Below are 13,677 nucleotides of genomic sequence, written 5' to 3' on the forward strand. Positions count from 1 at the left end.
ATGACTTGCCCTAAGCCCACACCAGGTGAGTATTAGAACCAGAACCCGGGTCTCCTGAGTCCCAGTGACCAGTGCCCTATCCAGTAGACCACACTGCCTCCCAGGCATTCCACAGGGTTGACCATGACCAGCTTAACACATTTTTAAACATGACTTGCCCTGTCCACATTAGGTGCAAAGTCTTGTTTAAAATGGTTGGTGGTTATTTGCCTTACAGTAGCATCTAGGTGCCCTACTCACAGAGCAGGACTCCATTGTGCTAGGTGCTGTACAAACACAAAACAAAAAGGCAGTTCTTCCTCCTGCCCCCCAGGACCTTACAATTTAGGTAACAAGAAACACCAGGTGGGTATAACAAAGATGCGGAAGCCTAACAAAACAATACTAGTCAGCATGGTAGGCAGTGGCCTCAAAACACCAGCTGCCTGTCTGTCATCAAGTTTTTTGTGGCATCATGGAAAAGGAGAGTTGTAAGAAGGGATCTGAAGGAGAATAAGGAGTTAATTCTATGGATTTGAAAAGGAGCACCTCCCATGGATAGAGGCAGCATGGGAGAAAGCACAAAGGTGCGTGTTTTGAAAACTGAACGAGTGGGTCATGGCAGCTGGCATCATTATCAGATTGGAGGTTAAAACATGACCATTTTTCTAGTTCTAGACATGGCACTACTTAATCAACAGAGCTGCTCTCCGTGATTATCCGAGTTATAGATGCCAACCTCAGCCACAAAAATAGGTTTTCCCTGCTTGTCACTCTAGTTAGCCCTCCAAAGTTAACAACTCCAGCAGAGGGTGCTAAATTCCATTGTTGCCCATGCATCATCATCATCATCATCGTTGCCATCTAAGTTCAACAGCTGAGGCAAATTCTCCAATCATTTATACCATTGGAGTTGCACAAGTGATCCTCAGGTCGCATCTGGCGATCATTGATGGTGATGATGCATGAGACCGTAGGAATTCACTTGACTTTCAGATCCCCAGGCTGAATGGCAGAAAAAAAAAATCTTAGCCTGTAAGCTGTTGAAAACAGAAATAGGGCTGGCACTAACTCTAAGTTAACCCTCAAGGTGCTGTCAGAAACCTTTAACTGGGCGTGGCAGGGAAAACATGCTTCCATGTGTTAACGTCATGGCTTGGAAACACATACGCTTTTTACTTTATTTCATCATGTTCTTGACATCCCTTTAAGATATTGTCTGCGATGAAAATTTCACCCTCCCATTGTTGGTGAATTGTCCACCATTTGCAACTGGATGAATGTATTATTAAACCACAAAACTTACCTCCATTGTTTTCTTATAAAGGGACACCTTGCTCTTTTGCGCACGTTCCATTGCAATCTCGTACTGTAAGAAACACACAGGACGAAGCATTTCTCCTTTTAGTGTCAGAACTAGAAGAGCAATGGTTGCACCATTTCTAAGAAACACGTTCCTGTGCGGAAAATGCCTTGACATTGCTTTTGTAACTGATGCCCTTCTAAATAACACAGAGGGCAACAGTGCAAAGCTAGGAAAAATTAATCCAAGACAATTTTGCTTCAGTGGCTTCCATTAATAGCCAAGAGGATGTGTCTTCATTTTCTCTCCTTATCTTAAGAAGCTTAAATAGCATAACACCCAGTCACGCTGTACATAAGCTTTGCCAGCCGAGTTCTGTGTAACAGCACAAGCCCTGGGATAGGATCTTGTGCTGCTGCTGTGTTTGTGCAGTGCCCCACCTTGCTGAGTAAGGACTTCTATCCATTACAAATATGAGCAGATCCACTGTGATTAATAACAGATCCCTTTACCTCTGTCAAGTGATTATATTCTACCTAATTTCCATGGGCATCAGCAGGTTAGCTTGAAAGGGCATTGGCCCAGCCTCTTCTTCAATTTGACATGGTTTGAAATACCCAGCTCCAAGCTTAAAAACGAGAGCCTTTCCTATTCAGCAGCCAGACATGACTCTGATCCCATGACACAGTTTTTTTTAACAGAGCTTGATCTGAACACAGCTGGCTTTGTTTCAGATTATGAAAATTCAATATGTGTAATGCTTCTCTCCCAACATCCTTGGCTGATCACCAGAGATCCTAGTTTTCCATGATAAAAAAACCGCAAAATTCTCTGATTTAAAAAAAAAAAACCACCATAAAAATACACATTTTTCTGCGCTTAAAATGAAACGCTGAACTTTAGTTTCCCTAGCCACAATATATACGAGTATCAGCTGAACACAGTGCTTTATTGATATACAGTAGAAACCCGTTTATCTGAGCCTCCATTATCCGGTTCTCCACATTAACGGAACCAGCAGCTGCCCGGGGCTGACAGCGACAGAGCTCGGGCAGTCAGCTTCAGATGGCTGGGGATCTGGCCGTCAGCGACGCGTGAGGCTAACTGCCCAAGCCTCCCCTCCCCTATCTTAAAATAAGGGATAGAAAGGTCTTTGTAAATTCTCCTGATTATCCCAATTTTTGATTATCTGATCTGGCCCCAGTCCCAGTTAATCAGATAAATGGGGTTCCACTGTAAATTTGAAGCACATTCAAAAATCAACAACAAGAGGGGGAGATTGCATGCACTCAGTAAGTGACGCTGGTACTTTTAGTAAAATGTAGTTAATTTTTAATATGTTTTTATTTTTTCACAAAATTTAAAAACTATAACGATGCTCTGTAAAAATGCAAATTCTGCATTTTTCCGTGGGAAACAGATTTCTAGGGTCCCTGCTGATTACTGCTGTAAGTGTTTAATCCCTTTTTTTAACTTTGGCTAAGAGGGCTGCTTCTATAACATCCTGCCGGAGCACTAAAATATACCGCAAATGAAGTAGTAGCAAAGAGTTTGAGCCTTGTGTTGAACTCAATGCCTAGATCATCTCATCTGTGATGTTGGGGAAATGCTGGGAATCAGGGTTTCTTCCCTGGAGAAGATGGTGGGGAGAGGGGCATGGACGGTGGGTGTCGAAGGCCGGGGAAGGCTGAGCCTCCCAAAACAGTCTTGCATGGCCCTGCCCATGCTCCATCCCCAGGGCCCTTCCTGCTTCCCGGCACTGTGCTGTGGGGGGCTCTTTCCCCTGTGGCCGGAGCTAATGGGGGCTAGCCTGTGCTCCAGGGTTAGGAGGAGGGGTGCTGGTGGCCGTGTAGGGGGGACCCTCTGGGCTTCAGCAGGCCGGGTGGGGCCTCTGGCAGAAGGGGCGGGCCGTGCTGGAGGCTAGCCTCCCCAAGCTCAGGGTTCACCCACTGCCCATGGGGAGGGGAGTCTAATTCTGCCGTCTTTAGACCTTATTCAAGCAAATCTCCCCCTGGTGCCAACAGAAGTGTTGCCTGAGTAAGGGCCAAATGGTGCAGTCCAGAATGCTGCTGTTGCAGGGCTAGCACAATGCACAAAGACACACACTGCTGTGTTTTGGGAGCTCACCGGAAATGCTGGCACGGTTTGCTCTAGTGCTACTTTCTCGGCAGCCAGCCACATGGGCGACTGAAAGAAAAACCTGCAACAGACACGGAGAATCCAGAAGAGGTCTCTGCCTTGCTCCCAACTCCCAGTAAAGGTTTCTCTTGAAGGCTTCAAATGTAGAACTATTGCAAGAAGATACAGCCCCTGTTTCCATGCAGCTCTCCAAGTAGTAAATGGGATGGTAGAGGAGATAAATACTGATTCAAATATGAAACAGACACGGAATTGTCTCTAAATTGAATGTGCTTCATGAAGCAGCTGCGGAGCTTGAAAATCAGACAACAGCACTGTCAGAAACAGGATTGTTTTTACTCACCCTGAAATCCTGGAGTGTTTCATTGGCTGGGTTCCCATCTGTCTTGTGCTATTGAGATGGTGAGGCTGGTGCACTTGGAACTACCTGGATCTGTTCTGTTTTGTTTTAAAGGGGCATGGGATGTGGAAATTTTGCATGGCTGTCAAAAATCATGGTTGTTTTAGGTGACAAGTAGCCAAGCCCTTTACTTATTCCCAGATAGAACCAGAGAGGGTGTAAAACATTAACATTAACTCAATTAGCAGATACCTTGTTCAAAGGATGCTGAATTTGGGAGGATCAAATGGGATGATAGCTGGTTTGAACATAGTTGTTTTTTTTAATACAACACCTCTGGTGAATACTAGATTAATATAATTTATATTAATATAATTTATCCCGGGGATTTCCAACACCCTCATCATCTTATTACTTAGGCTTCAAGTTCAACACAATGCACAAACCTTTGTTACCACTTCAATTTCGGTGTATTGCAATGCTCTTACAGGATATTTACTGAAGCAACTTGCTTAGCAAGAATTTTGAAAAGGGATGAAATACTTACAGGAATAAGAAAAGCATCTGCAGTTATATTAGCTAGAAAGTGAAAGCGACAAGGGCTCTGAGTCTTCATAGTTCAGAGCATTATCTCATCACAAGGTGGGATCACAGAGAAACAGAGAGATTCTGCCCAGGATCAAGTTAGCTAGGAACTTGGAGGAAGGAGGGCAATTGTCGTGCTCTGAACCATCCACAGCACACTGCTGGAGACAACCTATCAGAATAAATGGGCCATTGGTCTGACAATTCTTATCTTTCCTCACCTTTTTTCGTTGCTCCTTCTGTCTTTCTCTGAACTCCTCTATTCCTTTCAGTTCATCCTTCAGCATCAATGCCAGTTGGATATGGGAGTTTCCAACATTTTCAATTTCTAAGGCAGATGAGAATTTATAGACAGTCAATGAAAAGGCCTCTAATAAAGACAAAGTCGGGTTTTTCAGCAGGTATTTACTGGGAGGTGGCATGAATGTATTACTTACATGCACCTGGCAGTCTCAGAAACTTAAGGAGGGCTTTTTTTATTCAGATCATTGTATTATCTCATTAATTAAAGGAGGATAGGACTCATCCCAATCCCCTTGATGTCTGCAACATACATGTGGCCAGAACTGCTGCTGTTTGTGACATGCCAAGATTATGCATGGCAGGAGAATGTAAATAGAAATACTTTTATCTGGCCCCCTTTCACATCTTCATATTCCCACCATGCACCTCCAAACTTTCCCCTTTCTTTTTAAGGGCTCTCTCTCTTCCCCCTCCATGCCTACGTTTAGACCTCCTTATTGACCCCAGGTTTCTTATCCACATTGTGATCACCTTCCCGCCCATCACGCTTCTTGACATCAATCTCTCTTGCCAGCCACTTCCCAATTACAGTCAGGCTTGTCCCAGCACTACCATCCAATGAGGGAGGCTGAAAATGGGTAGGGTTCAGTAAAGATAGAAAATATCTTACTCTTGAGTCTAAATTTAAAATGTCTGGCCAACATTTTCAAAAGTATTTAGTGATTTTGGGGTGCCCAACTTTGAGATGCCTTGAAAAGGGCCTGTTTTTCAGAAAGTGCTGAGCAACCATCTCTCTGAAAAGCAGGCCCCTTCAAACCAGGAATGATCTTAAATCTCTAGCCACATTTGAAAATCTTGACCTCTTTATCTAAACTGTAGGCAGTGTGTGCAACTGCACCGCCCCATTGTATACTAGGTAACTATGCTATTACATCCTAGGTGTGTAAACATTTTAGCATTTAGCCCTTGGTGCACAAGAGAATGCATATCCCGCTGTCTTGATGAGCCTGGGGCTTAGATGAGGGTTAGTCATCTGTGACTCAAACCAGATAAGACTGAGCAAGTATTGGGGAAGATGCCCAAAAAGTTGGCAAAAATTCCATTATTACCCCTAACTAGGGAAGCGTGGCCACTGTCTGTAGCACAGATGGACAATCTGGGTGTGTTAGACTCTGGGGCGTCTCTGAGTGTCCAGGTTGTGACCATGGCGAAGAGTAATTTCTGCCGACTGTGCTGGTGAGATGGGTGTGCTTTTGCTTACTGTCATTCATCTGGGGGGATTTGAAGCACTTTACAACTGTAGGGGTATATGACAGCCCCCATTTTACAGATGAGTGAACTGAGGCATAGAAAACTAAACATCCTGATTGCCGGAGATGCTGCCTTAAATAATTTGGCCACGGTCACACACAAAATTAGTCTGCTAGGCGTCACTCATTGGCCAGCTGGTCCTTTTTGATTTTGTTTCAGCCATGTGTGGTCAACTCATTGGTGCGGGGTTGGGATCCTGTTACCAAAAAGAGGAGGAAATCCCTTTCCTTATTAAGGGGTTGGGCTGGGAGGGGAAGCATAGTTCCCAGTGCAGAGACCTGAGGATCTAAACTGGAGACAGTTTTAAGGCTCTTTGGTTTCTTAGGAACTCAGGAGGAAGGAGGGTTAGCAAAGGCACTGCGATGGCAGCTTGGCTGTTCCTCTGCTAGTGGATTATAGTGGGTACAGTGAATGCTATTGGGGAAAGGGAATTTGGATTAAATGTGGAGCTATTGAGGAGGAATGTGACCCCTGTGGATTAGAGTTGTAAAGAGTGTAAATAATGGGCAGTAAAACACTTGGAATAGAAAATCTGTCTTCTGCAGTGATGGGTTGGCCCCAGGACAAATCAGCCATCAATGAAAGGATTCCAACAGGGATGGGAAGAAGGATACAAACTTACGTTGCTTTAGGACCTCGAATGCTGCCTTCAGAGTGCTGAGAAAACAAACACATACTTATTGGTATAGTGTCCTAATGACAGACTGTGAATCTAAAAAAAAAAAAAGTCCACTACCGGACTTTTACCCTCAAAGAAACACAAAAATAAATAAAACCTTTAATAGCCCAATCCAAAAATAATTGACCATGCAAATGGGAGAGAGATTACATTTATAGGTTTCATTAGGCCATGCAATCAAATGCTTCATGAAGCAGGGAATTAAAGACTTCCAAACTCCTGGTGCACTGGACTCTTTAACCCCTCGGTATTAGTTATTACACGTGTTAATATAAACTTGTCTGTACCAATGTCTTGGTGAGAACATGAATACAGGGAAATACAAATGACCAATATAACTGATGTTTGGAATAGTAGTCGAAAAGGGGAGATCTCTGAGGACAGAGATAGGCAAGACCTCTGTAGTCAGAGATCAGTGCTGTACAGTATATCTTGTTTTTTCCTCCTTAATAATCCTCATAGCAGGAGCAATGCATTGGCTGTGTAACATTACCTCCCTCCTGCACTTCTGTAGCACCCCCTTGTGGTACTGTCTCCAAATTCTTTAAAGACACCAAATTAAGACCAATGGTTTTCAGAGCCATACACTCTAGGGGTCTGAAACGATGGACCACAGTGGCTATTCACAGTTACACAGTGCAGTATGAATAAGCTCTGCCACCAGACGGAGCCCTCAGCACCAGGCCATGAAATACAGGTGAGACTAGCAAGACAAAACGTTACACTGGTCAGTATGAGAAGTCAGATGGAGCTGGATCAAAGTAAAAGATGGGGTCTTATAATGGTGTTTCACAGGGGGCTGGTAAAGGGCAGTAGTATATTGTCTGTTGTTGTGCTGGGTTGAGTAAATGATAATCAGTCAGGCAGATGAATAGGGAACAAGCTGCAAACGTTTTAATGAAGCAGCAGAAAGAACAGCAAAGAGGTAGAGGAGTAATTCAGAGAGAGATGCCAAAAACCCCACTTTCCCATTCTGTTGCAGCATTGCTGCTCCAATTGCACCCAGTTCTGAAGAGCCTGGGCATCAGTGGTTTTACTGGGGGCTGTACTGTGAATTGAGAAGGTAATCTTTCCGGGACACCGACTGTGCGACCTCCCAAAGGTCTGTCCAGGGGCTTGATAAAGAGAGAGCCTGATATGGCTCATGAGAGGGGAAGGAATATTCAGCCAAGCCCGTGAGTGGCACTTCTGAAATACTCAATGGCTAAAGGCATAAAGTTTGGCCACGCATGGAGTGGGGAGGGATGTGTGTCCCTGCCAACCCCTGGGGGACAGAGATCTGTGAGGAAATTATGTGCATCCTGGGCCACCCAAGGAGGCCAGAGACACACATACTGGAGCGCACATTCTCTGTGGTACTTTGGGTGAGGTGCAGCCTCCTGATGGCAGCCTGGCTTCCAAAGGAGCGGGCCTGCAGGCACCTGGCTCAAAACCCACACTTTGTACCCTGTCTGGTGCAGCCTCCTACCCTCTCCAATACTGATGCTTCCTGGGGGAATTCCAGGTGCTATTCCTTTGGCTGCGACTTGGAGCTGTGTTTAAAAACATTCTAGGCATGGCCTTCCCATCAGTTTTAACGACAAAGCAAATCCCTGGCTTCTGCCTTGCTGTACTCCGGTTTCATATTAAAAACAGCACCACCACCACATGCAATCTTGGCAGAGCTGGTGCTGAACTAGCCAAGTGGTCGCCCTTATTCTTCCATGTCAGCATCTCCAGTGTCTTTAGCATTGACCTCTTTGAACACGTAATCCAGCCCTGGAGCAGAGGAGTTGCCATTTTCAGTCCTTGGGTGGACTGTACTTGTTAACACCATTTGAAGGCAGCTATCGCCACCAGGGCAACAATTAGGTTTACTTCATCACATATACCTTCATTCTGCTCTTGGATGCATGCATGCAGCTCTCATTGACTTCAGTAGAGCACAGATCCAAGGGCAGAAACTTGGCCTGCTATTGGAGAATTTCCCTTAGTACAATCTGCCTGTGCTACTGGACCTGATGCTGTCATCTTTAAAGATGTGCTGCCTCCCCATTCTTCGTGGCACATGCTTAGCCAGAAGGGCAAGAAGTATGGTCTATATACCTTATGCCCTTCCAGATGGGCCTGTTTAGGGTTTAAATTGGACATAAAGCAGCAAAGAGAAATAGGACCCTTTTTCAGGTCTTGAAGCACCTTGTGGACTCTTAGGGGAGAAATATAAAGGGAAGTGGACACCATCATGCAGGCCCCAAAGAACATCACGAAAACCTGGAGTCTTGATTCAAAATTTGCTAGCACGGCTACCTGTAAAATGTGTGACCAAAAAGCCTTTCAGCCATAAATGATCAATATACATCTTATTTTCAGACTGTTTCAGCTTTTTGTGTATAAACCAACAAAATAGTTTCCCTGAAATGAGTTATGAATAACTGATGGCGCTAAACAAAAAGATTATTTAAAGGCTTGAGTTGGTGCTCTTAAAATCCTCTGCTGTAAAAGCGGGCTCCAAGCCGGCCTGTAAAAGCCTGTGAATCTCCTTGGATCACTAGGATATAGCATAAAAGATTGAATGTATTTTAAGATATGCGTCTTTGTTGTTTTGAAGGTGCCCTTGCATTTCATTTTATCCCTGTGTTCCCAAACATGTATAACTTGGCTGGTGTAAACTTTTGATGCAAACTTAAACTTGGAGCATAAGGTCTCAGAAATGAAGGAGTCTTTTTAACCAAATTTGAAATCAAATAAGCCACCCACTGTACTAAATTTATTATCCATTTTTGTTCTAGATGACATGATAGGGATTTTTTAAAAAAGTAAATATAACTTACAATACATATTGGCCCTTGCTTTTGTATATATCTTACAGTGAGGGTGGGGCACTTTATTAGATACCTCATCAGAGTAACATACAAATATTGAAATAAAAAACAAACCCAGGACATTTACTGTTTGCACAGCATGTTGATCTATCATTTCCAGAGTTTTTTTCCTCCAGCCTGAGGTGTCAGTTCCTTGCTTTTGTATATATCTTACAGTGAGGGTGGGGCACTTTATTAGATACCTCATCAGAGTAACATACAAATATTGAAATAAAAAACAAACCCAGGGCATTTACTGTTTGCACAGCATGTTGATCTATCATTTCCAGAGTTTTTTTCCTCGAGCCTGAGATGTCAGTTTCTGCCAGATGTAGTTAAATTGCCATATTGGATACTGAAGAAAGATACATTCTCAATACAAGGGGAAAAGGAGTTTACTCTCTTTAGTTTTGAAGTGGTCTATGCTATCAGAGTGGTTTACGAAAGGAAGCCAGATGTTGTGATTTACTTTCTTCTACGGTCCCTTTGAGTGGAGGAGGGTTAGTCTGTCTTCCAGTAGGCTGTAATAATGCCCCTGGCTACAAGCAGGTGGGAGTAATTGAATCTAACCTTTTTTGTGGGGTTTGGGGGAATAGACATGCACATAAACATTGTAAACAGATAGGAGGGAGAATAGGCAGGTCAAATTTTAGGCCTAAGAACCTTCAAATATCTCTTTAATCACTTGAGTGCTGCACAATATACCAGGTACAGCCCCATGTATCAGCTATGTATCACCTTCCGAAGCTCTGACATGGATGGAACATCTCATTCCAGTACATCGGGGTATAGCTGTGTGGGTGAAGGAAAGTATCCCATTTGGTAGAGATGTATGTGTGAGATGCTTGTAATTTAATTTTGCTAGTACGCTTGAATGAATGGTGACTAAATAAAGCATCTCATTTCAGAGTCCCTCTCTATGTGGGTGTGATTTCCTATTGAGATTTGTAATGTTTTTGTTCTGATGTCTGTGGGTGTGGGGATGCCTCAGTTTTAGGCCATTTGAACAAAATTCATTGTCCCCACACTCACGTTTTTAAGGAGGGGAGGAGGAAGTACCACTATTTCAAGTCGGGAGGGTTGTTAAACTAAGTTACAGGCAAAGTATCAGCCTTCACCTTGAACCTCCCCACAGCAAGCCTGCTTGCTAGCATCCGTGTGAAATGTCTATAGAAATGTATTGTGTGTAATTAAAGTCTTGCACTTCGTAAAGCATGGATTTAAAGACCGAGTTTTCATATGAAACTTTGGCAGAGAAATGAAGGACCTGTACTTGGGGTTAGAGTCAAGGGAGCTCTGGCAGATTGATCAATAACCAAGCACCAACTTCAGGTGATTTTTGCCATCTAGTGGCTGAAACCTTTTCCTGTTAACCAGGCTACAGACATGTACTAGAGATTTCATTCCTTGCAGTATTTTTAAGAAAAGGAGTACTTGTGGCACCTTAGAGACTAACCAATTTCTTTGAGCAATGTCATGCACATTGTAGGGAGAGTGGTCACTTTGGATAAGCTATTACCAGCAGGAGAGTGAGTTTGTGTGTGTGGTTTTTGGAGGGGGGTGAGGGAGTGAGAGAACCTGGATTTGTGCAGGAAATGGCCCACCTTGATTATCATACACATTGTGAAGAGAGTGGTCACTTTGGATGGGCTATTACCAGTAGGAGAGTGAGTCTGTGGGGGGGCGGAGGGGGGCGGAGGGTGAGAAAACCTGGATTTGTGCTGGAAATGGCCCAACTTGATGATCACTTTAGATATGCTATTACCAGCAGGACAGTGGGGTGGGAGGAGGTATTGTTTCATGGTCTCTGTGTGTATATAATGTCTTCTGCAGTTTCCACGGTATGCATCCGATGAAGTGAGCTGTAGCTCACGAAAGCTCATGCTCAAAGAAATTGGTTAGTCTCTAAGGTGCCACAAGTACTCCTTTTCTTTTTGCGAAGACAGACTAACACGGCTGTTATTCTGAAACCAGTATTTTTAAGACTTTTAAAAAATTCAGCACACGGTTGAAAGAAGTAAGTGTTTCCTGAAATATTTTGAAATGAGCATTAAAAAAGGAGCATTGCTTTTCCTGGGTACTTGCTCAGGAAGCAATCACCATATGCGTTTCTTTCCTAAATGAGCTTATACCTTGTGTGGAAATATGAAGATGCGGGATATGGACTTTCACTATAATTTATAATAATACCTGGCTCTTATATAGTGCTTGTCATCAAAGCGCTTTACAAAGAAATGAAGTGACTTGCCCACGGTCACACAGCAGATCAGTGGCTGAACCAGGAATAGAACCTAGGTCTCCTGAGTCCCACTCCAGTATTTTATACACTAAACAACACTGCTTCCCCTTGTAGCTTTCTTGACTGTATAGACATTGCAGGGATTGATCACTTGAAAACTGACCCTGGTTTTCTTCCATCAGGGCCTGTTCTCTTTGCTGTCCCCCCTTTCAAGGGTGGCCCTTGTTTGGTGACTAATTTCCCATGGACCACATGGAACTGCTGAGAAGAATTGGATCAGATTATAAATCTGTTTTCAAGCACTGATCATGCAAAGTATCCATCGATCAGAAGCAGGATTTTGTACTGGGATGTGGGATGGCGATCCTTAAAACTAAGCTCTGTCCCTTATTTGTCATATAGATGTCCTTTGTTTCCTTGAAGGTCAGGTGGCTGCTCTGCAGCCCTTCTACTCTCGTCCTTTTGCCTTATCTGCTGTTAAGCAGGGAGAGAGAGAGAATGCTTTATAGACCTAGCCTGCACTAGCAAAAGTGCAGCTGCACCAGCGCTAGCAGCAATGTGCTTTCGAGGGGACTCAGGATGCTTTCACCACTGTGTCATGAAAGCCTGGCTTCATGATAGAGTGGGTAAAATCGCCTGCATCCTGTCAGTGCTGGTGTTTGCACCCTTGTTAGTACCAGTGCACGCTGCTGTGAAACAGCTACAAAACCTTCTAGTGTATACTAGACGCACTTCCTGTCGCTAGCAACCCATCTCTCTGCTTAGCTTCTCCCGAAGCTGCAACCTCTCACTCTTTCTGCTCCACATTCTTTTCTCTATATCCACTAACAGTTTTTGTCTGTGTTGTGTTTTACCCCTGCCTGCCCACTGAAGTGTGTTCAGCTGCATGTGAATCAACTGTGGCTCAAAGCCCCAGTTCCCTTCCTCACTTGTTAAAGGAACAGAATATCTCAAGAAATGCTGGATTCAGACGTGGTTTCAACTGAAAAGTGTAATGTTTGCTGCGTCAGTTTGAGTTTTTCTGAATGTCTTGTCCCCTCCCTGAAGCTCAGAATAGTCTAACTCAGTAATTTATGAAGTCCCTTTACTACTGATGTACAGGAAGATACGAGTGACTCTTCTGACAGGAAAACCACAGCTTATTTTTTCCTTCGCTTAGCAAATAGGCGTGGAAAATACCACCATCTCAATCTTATTTCTTATAAATAACAGTAACACAATGCACCATGTTCTCTTTATAAAAAGTGTGACCTTTTTAAAATGGAGAGTGAGAGACTATGGCCTCTACTATGCACTCTTCAGCCCTAAGGAGAACACTCCCCACTGGCTGTGTGTACTCTCTGCCCCGGGGTGAAAGTAACTTCACAGATTTACCAGTACACAGAGCAGCCGGGGTCCTGGGCAAGGTGGGGGGGGGGGCAGCTCTGGGCCGAAGGGGCAGGTCTGGGGCCAGACTCCCCAAGCCAGCCCTTCAGCGCTGCCCAGCCCGCGACGCCTGGGGTCCAGTGGCAATTTAAAGGGCCCGGGACTCTGGCCGCTGCTGAGAGCCCTGGGCCCTTTTAATCGCCGAGACCCAGGGCAGCTGCCCCTTTTGCCCCCTCACCCCCCAACAGCAGCCCTGCCGGTACAGTCGGCTGTGTACCAGCAGCCACCTTTCTTACCAGTATGCCGTACTGGACCATAGCGGCTTACTTTTACCTCTGTGTCCCAGGTGAATTAGTCCCACCTACATATCTGGAGACCAGTTAAACATCAATCCCCTCTCTTCCTTCCATGGCCATGGTTAACATCTGGCTTGGTTCTAAACTACCAGTATTTGGACTAAACTAGGTTTTAATTCATAGATTCCAAGGCCAGAAGCTGTAACCTCCCGTATAACACAGGCCATAGAACTTCCCCAAAATAATTCCTAGAGCAGATCTTTTAGAAAACATGCAGTCTTTATTTTAAAATTGCCAGTGATGGAGAATCCACCATGATCCTTGGTAAATTGTTCCAGTGGTTAATTACCCTCCCTGT

General features: G+C 44.2%; 1 protein-coding gene across 1 annotated transcript in view; it reads right to left on the reverse strand.

The window, feature by feature from the left end:
• The window catches only part of PSTPIP1 (proline-serine-threonine phosphatase interacting protein 1), a 93,536-nt gene that overhangs the window by 31,132 nt on the left and 48,727 nt on the right, over positions 1-13,677 (reverse strand). Inside the window, exons 4-6 of the mRNA XM_084640957.1 lie at positions 6,523-6,557; positions 4,568-4,674; positions 1,286-1,348 (exon numbers count right to left, since the gene is read on the reverse strand). Of these exons, the coding sequence (XP_084497083.1) occupies positions 1,286-1,348; positions 4,568-4,674; positions 6,523-6,557 (205 nt within the window). The remainder of the gene's footprint in view (positions 1-1,285; positions 1,349-4,567; positions 4,675-6,522; positions 6,558-13,677) is intronic.

The sequence above is a fragment of the Lepidochelys olivacea genome (genome assembly GCF_965140295.1).
Source record: "Lepidochelys olivacea isolate rLepOli2 genome assembly, chromosome: 10".
Lineage (NCBI taxonomy): Eukaryota > Metazoa > Chordata > Testudines > Cheloniidae > Lepidochelys > Lepidochelys olivacea.